The sequence below is a fragment of the Hibiscus syriacus genome, unplaced genomic scaffold (assembly GCF_006381635.1).
Source record: "Hibiscus syriacus cultivar Baekdansim isolate YM2019G1 unplaced genomic scaffold, ASM638163v2 tig00112740_pilon, whole genome shotgun sequence".
Lineage (NCBI taxonomy): Eukaryota > Viridiplantae > Streptophyta > Magnoliopsida > Malvales > Malvaceae > Hibiscus > Hibiscus syriacus.
The window spans coordinates 180,124-194,902 of NW_024063393.1; the positions used below are offsets into that span (position 1 = coordinate 180,124).

Below are 14,779 nucleotides of genomic sequence, written 5' to 3' on the forward strand. Positions count from 1 at the left end.
AATTTATAATGGTCGGAAAAAGAGTGAATTTCATTGATAAATTTAATATTAAATTAAATTTATATTCCTTTTGACTATTACAAATTAAAAGATATTTTTAATTTGAATATTAGCAAGTTAATTAATCTTTGAATATGTCAAATTAAAAGGTATTTATTATCTATTTAATATTGAATATTAAAGATAATTGTATATTTTTGAATATTTCAAATTAAATTAATATTAAATTAAATTTATATTCCTTTTGACTATTACAAATTAAAAAATATTTTAATTTGAATATTAGTAAGTTAATTACTCTTTGAATATGTCAAATTAAAATGTATTAATTATCTATTTAACTTTGAATATTAAAGATAATTGTATATTTTTGAATATTTCAAATTAAATAATATTAAATTAAATTTATATTATTTTTGACTATTACAAATTAAAAGATATTTTTAATTTGAATATTAGTAACTTAATTAATCTTTGAATATGTCAAATTAAAATGTATTTATTATCTATTTAACTTTGAATATTAAAGATAATTGTATATTTTTTAATATTTTAAATTAAAATAATATATTTTTAAGTTTGAATAGTAAAAAGTATTTTGAATATTTCAAATTAAAAGATATTATTATATTTGAATATTAAAAGATATATTATTAGAGTAATTCTGATTCCGTTTCTTTTATAGAAAATGGAGACAGTAGACTCTTCCGATTTACCCAATTTGCATACTAAAATGATATTCCGGTTCGAAATTCAAATTTGAATACAAGTCAACCAACATTGTTAGCTAACCACAACGGGAAGTCGGCGAAATTTTGTGGAGAGAATTTCAAGATGTAAAAACATAAGATGTTTTCTATCTTTAAAGAGGGAGAAGTAGATGGGGTTGACAATATTACCGCTTATAATATTGTTGATGCTTGGAATCAAATTGTTTTGAGAAGTTTGTTTTAACTTATTAGAGAGATTCTTTTGACAATTTTAAATTGAAAGTGTACTTCAACAGTGAAACCTAAAAAATGATTATTCATTTAAAATTTGGGAACGAAAGAAAAAGAAATGTTCGGTTATTTAAATTTTTCAAAAAATATCGTTAGAACTTATTTAAGGTATGATCTCGATGTTTTTAAATAATCGAATATTCTTCTTCTTTCTAAAAAGGCTTGGTAATTTTAATTTAATTTTTTTTGGGTGCATTTGTAATGGAATTATAATATTTATTTATTTTGATTGGAGTAAGAATTGATTGTCTCAATTTATGAGAGGTTTGTTTCTTCTCGATAGTAAATAATTAAATATTATTAGATTTAATTTTAAAATTCATATTTGTTGTGGGATCAAAAATCAAATTAAATTTGAACTTGTAAGTTTCATTGCAAATACACTAATTAATCGATTAGGTATCGATTTAGGGATGTCGGGTGTTAATCCGTCCCCACGCATAACCGACTCCCAAACTCAATTTTATGGTATGCATATTCTAAATTTGTCGTTTTAATTAAAATTATTTTTTTTTTAAAAATGAAAAAAACGTTTTTGTGTGCCAATCACACCCTAATCAAAGATTGGTGGCGACTCCTCGAACCATACGTTTTTTTAAGGATTCCCAAAATTTTCGAAACGATAGGTTTTTTAGATCACATTATTTTTTAATTAAAAATTAATCAAAAGAAATAAATTAAAAATGGTGTGGTTTTTAAAATCTCACTAAAAAAAATCATTTCAACACAAGCGTTGCAACGATCTTTTCATGCTCGTCCAGCTCTCCCTGTTTCAATATATACTTACCAAACGTGCATACGTACATAAATACACACACATTACGTACGTACATACCTCGATGACGGTAACACCGAGGGATCGGAATTCATCGTGCAAGTCGATCTTGTGTTGAAAGGATCGTGGGGTGATGGGTCGGGCGTACACGAAAGTTCGATGGCCTGACTTGATGCTTGCCTTCACCATGTACGTACCCAAGTAGGCAGTTCCACTTCCACCAAATATGAGGATTTTACTCTTGGTTTCTTCAGCACCACCATAACCATTGGCTTGCTTATCCATGGTTTCTTGTGATCCTCGTCCTCTTGCTGTGGCATATTTGTACCCTTATCCCTAAATTATCTTTTAAGAACGGGAGATGTAATAATTTTGATGTGGCCCCACTAACGTGGGAGGAATCTTTTTAGTGTTGGTTTTTTACCTTGATGATTGTGATTGTGTTCCCTTGTTTGTTTCTCGAGAAAACTGGTGAAAAAAGCATGCCAGGAAAGGAGACTTTTAGCATACTGTTCCCTTGTTTTAGGACCATTCTCTGCGACCCAATGAGATGCCTATGAACAGAATCATAGCTAATCCAATGAGGTCTCTTAAACTTTATGTTCCTTCGTTTTGTTTACGTTCGTTTGTTTGTTTGTTTAGTTGTTCGTATTCGTTCGTTCAACTAAAACTAAACGAACAAACATAAACACACCCTCGCTTGTGTTCGTTTGGTTCATTTACATGTCTAGGCAACACAAAATCAAAAACCTTAAATAAATTAAAGAAGCTTACTTTATCTGGCAAGCAGAATAGACTTATGATAAGCAACGTGACATTAGACTCCGAGGTGATTTGGTTCGTGCAAGTTTAAGATCATTTTAGATGAGAAGCTTGCACGAAATTTGTATATGATGTGATTCGATTCAAGTGTTTTAAGTTATACATATAAATGCTTGTAAAAAAATATTATTTTTCCTAAAAATCTTGAGTCGAAACAATTGCATAAATAATATCGAAGTACGTAAATCAGTCACATAAATCAATAGTTTTCCTAAAATCATTGAAGTACGTAGATTAATCATGTAAGAATAAAAATTAATTATACGGTATTTACTACAGTGTTCAAGAAACTCGTCACTTCTAGGTGATGAGTTATAATAAAAAATATTTTTATTCAAAATCGTCATGTCAAAGTGACGAGTTCCAATAAAATATAATTTTTATTAAATTTTATCACATCGAAGTAAAAAGCTGAAATAAAATATTTTTTTTATTAAAACTCTTCATCTCGACGTGACGAGTTTTAAGTCACTATAGTAAATGTCGTATATCCCTAAATAAACTTCTATATGCATGTTAGGCTAATTTATTAAACGGTTTTCCCTATTAGGCCCAAAAAACCTCATCTAATATGCATGTCAGCCCAATATTCATATAGGGCCAACCTTAACAAATTGGGTTCAAATCAATATTAATCCAACAATTTAATCTTAAATAAAAAATTGGGTCGTTATATACCCCTTTCTTTTTGGGTAAAGTATAAAAATAATCCCCGATTATAGGATATTACTTTGTTAGATCGCTTGACAATTAAAAGTTGTAAAACGATCATCCGACTGTAGAGCGTTCCTTTGTTGAGCCTCTCAACTATTAAAAGTTAAAAAATGGTCATCTGACTATTCATTATGTTCCGACTAGTCCTTTTATATTAAAAATCGACAATATTTTGAGCTGAACGTTAACTTGCTACCTATGATATAATAAAATTTGATCCCAAAATCTCAAACGACTGCTCCCAACCATCATGTTAACGTCCAACTTAGACAACCTTTAATTTTTTACCAGAAGATGAATTTGAAACATAATAAATAGTCGGGTGACTATTTTATAACTTTTAATAGTTGAAGGACTTAACAAAGTAATATTCTATAACCGAATGACAATTTTATAACTTTTAATAATCGAGATGCTTAATAAAGCAGTATCCTACGGTCGAGAACGATTTATGTACTTTGTTTCTTTCTCTTTTGTTATCTTTTCTTTGTTTAACCTGTTTTTTTACATATATTTTATTAATCTATAATTTTTCTTTGTTTTATCATTTTTTATAAAATTAATTATAATTTTATTATCTCATACAAGTTTTATTTATTTCATATATATTTTTATCTTATATATATATATATATTTCTTTTTTCTAATTCAGTTTTATCTTCGTCCATTCAATAGATGTTCATAAAGCGATTCTAACTTTATCTTAGACGAATTACTTTTATTGGAAAGTATCACTCGTTATGCTATTAGTTTTATCATGAATGGTCTTTAAATTACGGAGTATTGTTTTATTGAGTCACTCGACTATTTATTATGTTCTAAACTCATCTTTTTTCGTTAAAAAAATGGATGATATTCCGAGCCGAACATTAACTTGTTGGCTGTTATTTTGTAACTTATAAAGTATAAGTGAGTTAAATCAAAATCTAAAATCCTTAAATTATATAAAATTAAAAAAAATTATACTAAAAAACATAAACAAGATAAGAATAAAGTAAGATTAGTCGAATTTAATTATATATTAATTAATTTTAAGAATCGTAAAAGTACACTCAGTCAAATATTTTATTACAAAGAAATAAACAAATGTCGGCTTTAGAAATTGGAATTATATAAATAAAGAGCAAAAGGGAATCATACACGTAATTTAAGCTGTTATCTGTGCAAAGCAGACAATAACAACCTCCGCCTTTTCCCCCACCTTTATAAATTAGGTCCTTTTATTTTAGTTTTATCAAATTTTGATCCTCATACTTTATGCAATTGAGAAAACTAAGTCCAAGTTTTCAGTGAACGTGTGAATTTAAACAACTTTTTTTCTCTAATTTTGCTAAATTATCAAATTTTCTAGTTCCTTGCGTATAATTAGGCTCATATATCAGATTGGATCCTCTAATTGTATTCAACATTCAAGTGGATTCATGAATTGAATTATGGTTGAAATTGTTCTTTATTTGAAAATTTGCAATTAAATGAATACTTGTTTAAAAATCATGGATCAAATGAGTCCTTGTTTAAAAAAAATGATCAAATGGGCCCTTATTTAAAAATAATAGATCAAATCAACCTTTGTTTAAAAAAGGGTTTAAGGATCACTTTTCCCTGTAGTAGAACCGATTTATTATTTTTGTCCCTATGGTATTTTCACTTCAATTTAACACTTGAAGTTGCTCAATTGCATCAATGTTTAAAATATTTACTATTGTTCTCGGTTTTAAGTTGGAGTTTAGGGTTTAGGGTTTATAGTTTAGGAGTTACGATTGATGTCTAGGGTTTAAGGTTTAGGATTTATAGTTTAGGAGTTAAGATTGATGTCTAGGGTTTAAGGTTTAGGGTTTTAAGTCAGGGTGTATGGTATAGGATGAAGCAATCAAATAACTTTGAAGACTAAATTGATGAGAAAATACTACAAGGGCGAAAATGATAAAAAAGAAATTGCATGTGTATTTTCGACGTTTAAGACAATTTCATAAGTCTATTTGAACCTAATTTTTAAAAAATAACTAATTTGATCCATAATTTAGATTAGGAATTTACTTGATGTTGAATACTACATAATTAGAGGAGCTTATTTGATAGGTAAGCAGGGATGAACATTTAACTCAAATCTGACGGGTTTTCGACCCAATTAGATCCTATAGGTCAAATTATTTTTTGTAAATTTGGTTTCGAATTAAGTCATGTTGGATCGAGTTTGAGTTTAGGGTAGAAAAATCTTTGACCCGGCCCAACCCGATATAATACTATAGTTATCTTTTATATATTTAAGGATAATTGCAATAATATCTCCCTCTTTATATTTCTATTTCAATTAAATCCATATTTTACCTAATACAAATAAATTTTTATATCTATTTGTGTTGGATCGAGTGCAAATTTTTATCTTATAATCAAGTTAAGTTTCGAGATGGACGAAACTTCCCTAAACCCAAGTGAGATCAAATGACGGGTGGAGTGTAATACTCGGGTCATGGTTTGCTAGGAGAAAAAGTCGACCCAACCAATGACCATCCTATATATAATAAGCCTATGAATTATTGAACTACTAAGCTGCGTGCGGTTTTAAGATAATGTTTAACAATGTTCTCCTTTTGGGCTAATTTTCTCAAATTTCTTGAAGTACAAGACTTGAAATTTGATAAGAATAAAATATAAGGAAACATTTCAATTTTTGTAAACTAAAGGGACATAAATTGAAATTATCCCTTTAATAAGTTTTATACCTTTCGTGAATCGTGGCTGTCCAAAAAGATCATCTACAACTCAGGTAAAACCGGGGTTCACTTCCTTCGCCAATAGGTAATCGCCACGTGTATTATGGGACCCATTCGATTCTCATGCAACAAAATCAAAAGTTTTGCACCAAGTTGTTCCTCTAAGCCACGTGGCCGAATTCTCTCCCCTTTTGTTTTAGGTAAAGTATATCAAAGGTCCCTAAATTATTCTAAAATAATCTTTTCAGTCATTGAATTTTCAAAAGTTATAAAATAGCTATTACGTTTTGTCAAACTGTTACAAAATGATCATTATAAAATAATAATTAAACTCGTCAAATTTTATGATAATAAAAATGTTTTGGTGACCATTTCATAAGAATTCTATAAATTTAATGACAATGTTATAATTATTAAAAGTTAGATAGGCAAAAAGATTACGTAAACATAGTTTAGGAACCTATTCTGTACTTTACCCAATTTTTGGGTTGCCTTGCTTACCAGTTCACAACGCAGAACATCAGAAGAATAAAATAAAAAAAAGTTTTTTTTTTTTAAGTTTTGAACTTTGATGATTTCCCAAACTGTAAACCTATGATGAGACGCCCAAAGTCCACAAATTTAGGAAAAATTATAAAGAATAAATAAAGAGAAAAGCAGTATTGAGTTGAGAGATAGGCTAACTGTCAGTTCCAGAATATGAGATTGGTACGGCAGAGTACTGGATGCTGGAAACTTTTACAAGAATAATACAAATTTATTTATTTTTCCTTTTTTTCCCTTTGATTGATATGGTGTATAAATTCTAGGGTTCTTATTTTCATTCATTTTGTTTAGTTGTTGGCATCAAGCAGAGGGAGAAGGATCTGAGTTCCTCATTTATCTCAGGTGATTTTATTTCTATCTATTGTTGTTCTTTGCTTGAATCAGATTTCAGTTGTAAAATATCAGAATTTGAGATTTAGAGAATTGTTTGATTGTTCAGTAGCAATAGAACTTTGATTGTGGAACTTCTATTTTTGTTGTGTATTTTGATCTGAATTCTTGATTATTGATGAGGGTTTCTTGCCAAAGTTTTCGATGTTTATATCCGGATCGAAGACGAGTGATTGAAAATGTACAAGTTTCATGTTTTCATGGAGAAAATGGGTGAAGAAGAAGAGTTTCATGTTTTCAGTAGCCATAGAACTTTGAGTGTGGAACTTTGTTTTTTTTTTTTGGGTTTATTTTGATCCCAATTCATGATTATTGATGAGGGTTTCTGCCCAAAATTTTCGATGCTTATATCCGGCTTGAAGACGACTGGTTGAAAATGTATAAGTGTGGTTGAAAATGTATAAGTTTCATGTTTTAATGGAGAAAATGGGTGAAGAAGAAGAGTTTCATGTTTTCAGTAGCCATAGAACTTTGAGTGTGGAACTTTGTTTTTTTTGGTTTATTTTGATCCCAATTCATGATTATTGATGAGGGTTTCTGCCCAAAATTGTTGATGCTTATATCCGGCTTGAAGACTAGTGGTTGAAAATGTATAAGTGTGGTTGAAAATGTATAAGTTTCATGTTTTCATGGAGAAAATGGGTGAAGAAGAAGAGTTTCATGTTTTCAGTAGCCATAGAACTTTGAGTGTGGAACTTTGTTTTTTTTGGTTTATTTTGATCCCAATTCATGATTATTGATGAGGGTTTCTGCCCAAAATTGTTGATGCTTATATCCGGCTTGAAGACTAGTGGTTGAAAATGTATAAGTGTGGTTGAAAATGTAAGAGTTTCATGTTTTCATGGAGAAAATGGGTGAAGAAGAAGAGTTTCATGTTTTCAGTAGCCATAGAACTTTGAGTGTGGAACTTTGTTTTTTTTTGGTTTATTTTGATCCCAATTCATGATTATTGATGAGGGTTTCTGCCCAAAATTTTCGATGCTTATATCCGGCTTGAAGACGAGTGGTTGAAAATGTATAAGTTTCATGTTTTCATGGAGAAAATGGGTGAAGAAGAAGAGTTTCATGTTTTCAGTAGCCATAGAACTTTGAGTGTGGAACTTTGCTTTTTTTTTTTTGGTTTATTTTGATCCCAATTCATGATTATTGATTAGGGTTTCTGCCCAAAATTTTCGATGCTTATATCCGGCTTGAAGACGACTGGTTGAAAATGTATAAGTGTGGTTGAAAATGTATAAGTTTCATGTTTTCATGGAGAAAATGGGTGAATAAGAAGAGTTTCATGTTTTCATGTTTTCAGTAGCGATAGAACTTTGAGTGTGGAACTTTGATTTTTGGTTTATTTTTATCCCGATTCATGACTATTGATGAGGGTTTCTGTCCAAAGTTTTTGATGTTTATAACCGGTTCGAAGATGAGTGATTGAAGATGCAAAGATGTAAGAGTTTCATGTTTTCATGTAGAAACTGCTTTACTTGAAGTTTCTTGTCGTCACGGGTGTTTCGAATTTAACTCAGATTAAATGAACTGCATTTTCAGATTCAGAAGTTCAAAAGTAAGGTGCCGAGATAAATTTCTTATCCGTGTGCTTGAATGACTCGCTTAAAGATTCTGTTTGATGATGAGGATTCTAAAGCCAACAGTGAACGACTCGGTCATGTATCGTGCATCAATTCGGAGAATGTTGAAAGGTATTAATATTATATGCGCTTCAGCACCGCACCTCATGTATCACGGATTATTTTTTTTAATGGTTAAGAGTAAATTATTCGTTCTTGCAGGCTTAGTGAGAAGACCTTCCCTAATGGAGGTGTCTATGTTGGTGATTTTAAGGAAATTATTCCCCACGGGAAGGGAAAGTATACATGGTCTGATGGAACAGTGTATGAGGGTGATTGGGAAGCCGGGAAAATGACGGGCAAAGGAACGTTACTTTGGCCATCGGGTTCAAAATACAGTGGTGATATCTCAGGGGGTTACCTTCATGGTTCTGGCTCTTTTACAGCATCTGATGGATCTATTTACGAAGGGCAATGGAGGATGAATATACGACATGGATTTGGAAGGAAGAAGTATTCGAATTCAGATATTTATGAAGGAGAATGGAAGGAAGGAGTACATGACGGTAAAGGTGTATATTTTTGGAACGATGGTTACAAATATACTGGGAATTGGAAACGTGGAAAGATGCACGGTAGAGGTGTTATAGACTGGGTGAATGGTGATCAGTACAATGGCTGTTGGAGTAATGGCTTCCGACATGGTTCCGGAATTTACCAGTATGCAGATGGGGGATATTATTTTGGAACATGGACCAGGGGCCTTAAGGATGGAAAAGGAGTATTCTATCCTACCGGAAGTAAACACCCCTCTCTAAAGAAGTGTTGTATGTCTCTGGGATATGATAATGGCAATAAAAGTGTGTTATCACAATGCTCATCGCTACATTTGGAGGACCGTATGGTCAAGAAACTAAGTGTTAAGCGTAGCCTCTCAGAAAGACTGTCAGGAAGTGGAAGTCTAAAAGATTCGGGTCGTATCTCACGCAAGAATGGTGAAAATTCTGGATTTTCTGATTCTGGAAGAGAATGTGTACACCATAATTCCTCTGGCACATTTTCCCTTGATTCGGATGCTGGCCAAAGTGAGGTGCAAGAAAATACAGCTGTAGTTTATGAGAGGGAATACATGCAAGGAGTTATGATTAAAGAACGAATGAGAAATTACGCCGATTTGTCAAAGAAAGCTGAAAAGCAAACTAAATCCATTGCCGAAACAACACAAAAGAGTTCATGTGTTAGCATTTTCAAAGACCAAAACAGCTATCATTTGATGCTTAATTTGCAACTTGGTATAAGGTAAGCTGATTGCCATTAAATTTCCTTCCTTTTCTGACATACTCCCAATCTGTCGATTCATCTTAACGGTATATTTATTTAGTTTTAACGATAGCAGGGCTTGTCTTCATCAAATTACATTCTGCATGTCTTTTACTTATCTTTTGTGAGAGTATTTTTTGTTCTATGCGTAATATATACTACCTTTGGCTTTATTGCATGTTAAAAAATGCTTGATTTGAAGTTCACAGGTATACTGTCGGCAAGATAACACCGGTGCCTAAGCGTGATGTTCGAGCAGCTGATTTTGGTGATCGAGCTAGAATTACTATGTTTTTCCCCAGAAGGGGTTCACAGTTTACCCCTCCTCACAAATCTATTGATTTCTACTGGAAGGATTATTGTCCTATGGTTTTCAGGTACTAAAATATTGTGCACATTTTTCCAAACTTGTCTAAAAAACATTGCCTTCACTACTTTGATGATTGAATCATATTGGAGGTTATATATCTTAGGAAGATCTCGGATTTCTTAGATTCTAGTCGTACTAAAAATAAGCTGAATTATGAAGTTATTCTTTGTGCGTGTTTGTTGCATTATGTTCAGGCATCTAAGGGAGTTGTTCAAGCTAGATGCAGCAGAGTACATGATGTCCATTTGTGGTGATGATGGCCTGACGGAGATTTCTTCTCCCGGGAAAAGTGGCAGTCTTTTCTATCTATCTCACGATGATAAATTTGTGATTAAGACGTTGAAAAAATCTGAACTCAAGGTTTGAATCTATTAGCTTTTCATGCATTGTATCTGCTCAGTTGTGTTTATGTTTTCAAATTTCGATCATGTTCATCAAATTTCTATCGATTTAAACATTTTCGGGGAAGGAAACCTTAGCAGCCGCTTGATTTCAAGCAGGATCCGCATTTTCTTCATGTAGGCCAATATATACCCTTAGACCATGCAGGATGTCCTCTATGTTACACAAGTAATTTTCTTCTTTCTAGGTTTTACTAAGGATGCTGCCTAAATACCACAATCACGTCAAAGAGCACGAAAACACTCTCATAACGAAATTTTTTGGGCTTCACCGGATAACCTTACCAGGCAGAAAAAAGGTATTTGTTCATCCGTCTGTCTTGGCCTATATAAAGCAATGCGCTTGGCTTATGTATGATTCATGTTCTGATTCCAGGTGCGCTTTGTGGTTATGGGGAATATGTTTTGCACAGAACTGCGAATCCATCGCCGTTATGATCTAAAGGGATCAACTCATGGGAGATTTACAGATAAAGATAAAATTCATGAAAACACTACGTTAAAGGATCTTGATTTGTCATATGAGTTTCTTATGGACAAATCATTGCGGAAATTCCTTTTTCAGTAAGTTCCTCATCTTTATCCACTCTAACTCTGCAGTGGTAGGTAGTAATATAATTTTTCTTATAATTGGTAAATTGCAAACAAGCTTTAAGAGAAGGATGTTAAGCTCCAACCATAGCCCTATATAGTAACTCTTTTGCTAATATGTTCGGAATTTAAAGGTTCAAAGCTAAACAGCAGCGGCCGGTGTTCTGCATTTAGTTTCCCGTTCGGTGGTTGCTTTTAACATCAACGTTCTTTTTGCTCGTGATGCAGACAAATTAATGTGGACAGCGCATTCTTGAAATCCCAACAGATTATTGATTACAGCCTTCTTTTGGGATTACATTTTAGAGCTCCTGAGCAACTCAATGGCCTTGTAGAACCTCCCAACATGATGCCTGGTATGGAGAACTCTCTTGCCGGCCAAGGTAGGTGTCTCTTTCTCGTTTGATCATTTCATGGTATTGATATGGCTTGGTTACACCATAGTCGGATTAGAATGAAATGTTGCCGTCTTGTCATGAGAACTTACACGATACTAGACTTTGACTCTCCCGGATGCTTTTGATTATTATTGGCGATTTTGTTGTTCTGATATATGGGTTTGAATGACTTAGAAAATGAGAATACTATAATGGTCATATCTTTTGTATTTATTTTAAGCTTCTGTCTGAGTCATCACCAAACCAAGGGCAAGGATGTGCAGGTGATATGATATACAACAATGACCAGTAAACTTGTTGAAGAGTGAGAGAGGACATGATAATACTAGAATGTTGAACTCTTGGAATGACTTCTATATTTCATTTCCGTGGCTATTTTCCGATGTTGGATTCCTTTGTTTTTCATATTATTAATCTCTCTATTGGCATGCACCTTATGTTCTGCTTTCACTAGGTGTGACTCCAGATGGTGAAGTGTTATTTCCTTCAAAAGGCTTGGTGTTGCTGGCTCATGAGCCCAGCTCCGTTAACACCGATCCAGGTCCTCATATCAGAGGAAGTGCATTAAGAGCATTCTCTTTGGGCAACAAGGAAGTCGATGTTTTGGTGCCTGGTACCGGAAGGTAGCCGCTTTCATTCTCATTCATTTTGCACATAGGCGTAGAACCTGGTTGTACTGTTTCTCTAGAAGGTTTTCATATTTCCAGTTGTTTTTATATGGTTGGCGACCGCCTTTTAACTCAGGTTACGGGTGCAATTAGGAGTAAACATGCCAGCACAGGCTACTCGGAAACTTTCCCAAGATGAGTCCGATTCAGCAGAAGTTGAACTTTGTGAGGTATATGATGTGGTTCTCTATATGGGAATAATTGATATTTTACAGGAATACAATGCAAAGAAAAAGGCAGAGCATGCATGCAAATCAGTGAAATTCGGCCCCACGTCGATATCTGTTGTGGAACCCGAGCTGTATGCTAAACGTTTCATCGATTTCTTGGAACAAAAGGTTTTCCCTGAACAACCATGAATACAAGTTGTGTACATTCATCTCTTGTTACCATTGCTTCTTCATTCCTTTCTCTACTTTTTGTCCTTTTGACAATTCTTTTTCCACTTGTAAAATGATCATTTCCTGCACCAGTTGTACTGCCATGGTAGAGTTCTTGGTAAATGAGTTCACATTTTTATCCCTCTTACCCTCTGCATATGTATATGTATATGTATTGTATGCATAAGTCTACGTATTGCTATATATGTATATGTATATGTATTATATGCATTTCTATGATCATGAAACTGAATTAACAGAAATAAAAATAATATTAATATTTTAAAAGACAACTTCAGACGCAACTTGTTTTTTCCCACTAATTTCATTTGGTTTAAACGTTACTCCTGCTGCTGCTGCTGCTTCCTCTTCATTGCCTCTTCCTTTTGTCTTTGAAGCCCCTCTAATTCCCAATATCTTTCCGCCTCCCTCCACTGCTGTTCCATTGCTTCCCTTCTCTGAGCTTCTTCCACCCTCTTCAGGTTCTCTTCGAGCATCTTTTCTAACTCCTCTTTCTCTTTTCGAGCTTGCTCCTGTTAACGAAATCAATCAAGATTGATCATGAAATGGCAGGAAATGAAGTCACAACTATAAGCCAGAAAGGGAAAAATCGATAAACACATCAACATATCTAGTTAAATTGAAACAAACATCAACAGACAATAAATCACATGATTGTCTTTGGATATTTACCTCCTTTTGCCTATCCTCAAGAAGGGCCGCTTCCTTCTCTTTTTCAAGATGAGCATCAACTTCATGGTTAAGTCTTCTCCGTCCCTCCTCTAATCGCTTATCAATTTCCTGCTTGATTTCCTCAGAGTTCAAGCACTCTTCGACTTTTTTCCTGAATTGCTTCTTCCACTCTCTTAGCAGTCTCTTCTTCTATGAGTTTTAATTCTGTTTCTTGTTGACGCCTGTAAAACAAGAGAAATGTCAAGCAGGAAAATGGAACGTGCATTCTGGGAAATATACAGCAACCTTTCACTACAGGTATCTTTCCAAATCAGACAACAGTACAAAAACAGCTGACATGTCATGCTCGCTTCAATTTTTGTTCAGAAAATCCTGTGGAGAAGAATAGAAAGTAACTTGCCGCAGATTTATAACTAATCACCGTCACCTGCTCACTTCCCATCTGCACCCATCACCTGCTCACTTCCCATCTCAAGTGATGGGATGAAACTGTCTCTTTAATGTTCTAACGAAGAGCATGCTTCCTATCACTGTCATAGACTTCTCTATACGTTGCTCCAAGTGTTTTCATAATTAGCATATTTGACATTTCCATTTTCCCAATCAAAATGAACGCTCCTCGCATGTTGAATGCTCACTGAGATGTCGATCAACTCATAGAAGATATTGAATAATACGCCATCAAACTTTATCGGAATTACTTCAGCTACAAGAGGTCATTAACACAAATATATAATGCTGAAGGTACTCAAGAAAGTGGGGCAGCGATGCCTTCCGAACAGAAAAGCACCAGACGCATAGCAAATCATAGACAACCAAAAGATTAAACTGCAATGTGAATGACACTGAAAACGCCAGTCTAACAAAAGCCATCAGCACACCCTAAACTGCAGCAGCACTTCCCTTTTGGCGCATTCAAAACTCTAATTGCCACTCCATATCAAATTCTTGTCTGGGATCCAATTCTAGAAAACAATCATAATTGTAAACGGAAAGGAAGCTACACAGTCTTTCCAGTAAATACGAAGGAGCACTAAAAGATGTACAAATGAGTAGCTTACACAAACTTGAAGAATTCAAGTTCGGGTCGGGTCAGGTTTTTTTAACGTTATGTTCGGGGTCATGTCGGTTCGAATTCGGTTCGAATTTAGGTGAAAAACATCATATCCAATCTGATCCGAAAAAATTATAATTATATCTTATATATTTAGGGATAATTGTAATAATATCTCTATATATATTATTTTTTTCAATTAAATCTCTATTTTAATTAATAAAAATAATATTTTTAATAAATATATTATTAAAAAATATATATAAACTCTGTTTTTTTAACGTTATGGTCGGGTCGGGTCAAACCAAATTCAGATTTTATCTAAAAAAAAGAGTTGGGTCCAGATAGGATGGAAGATATATAATTTTCGGGTCGGGTCGGGT

The 14,779-nt window shown here is 33.2% G+C and overlaps 2 protein-coding genes and 1 pseudogene across 3 annotated transcripts; 1 reads left to right on the forward strand and 2 right to left on the reverse strand.

The window, feature by feature from the left end:
- Positions 1-1,717: 1,717 nt before the first annotated feature.
- Positions 1,718-2,094, reverse strand: LOC120183219 (isoeugenol synthase 1-like). The gene is made up of 2 exons (XM_039187956.1): positions 1,837-2,094; positions 1,718-1,768 (listed from the first exon to the last, which is right to left on the reverse strand). The coding sequence occupies exons 1-2, from the start codon at positions 2,059-2,061 to the stop codon at positions 1,718-1,720; spliced, it is 276 nt and encodes a 91-aa protein (XP_039043887.1). The 5' UTR covers positions 2,062-2,094.
- Positions 2,095-6,863: 4,769 nt separating this feature from the next.
- LOC120183195 (phosphatidylinositol 4-phosphate 5-kinase 8-like) lies at positions 6,864-12,791 on the forward strand. Of its 2 annotated transcripts, XM_039187932.1 has the most exons (10): positions 6,864-6,914; positions 8,502-8,653; positions 8,744-9,820; positions 10,051-10,218; positions 10,406-10,571; positions 10,801-10,911; positions 10,989-11,176; positions 11,432-11,586; positions 12,056-12,224; positions 12,346-12,791. In XM_039187932.1, exons 2-10 carry the CDS (start codon positions 8,556-8,558, stop codon positions 12,626-12,628), a joined length of 2,415 nt encoding a protein of 804 aa, XP_039043863.1. In that variant the 5' UTR covers positions 6,864-6,914; positions 8,502-8,555; the 3' UTR covers positions 12,629-12,791. The 2 variants fall into 2 exon arrangements, with proteins under 2 accessions (XP_039043863.1, XP_039043864.1); XM_039187933.1 differs by lacking the exon at positions 6,864-6,914 and having other exon boundaries at positions 8,494-8,653.
- Positions 12,792-12,936: 145 nt separating this feature from the next.
- Positions 12,937-13,784, reverse strand: LOC120183220 (annotated as a pseudogene).
- Positions 13,785-14,779: the final 995 nt, after the last annotated feature.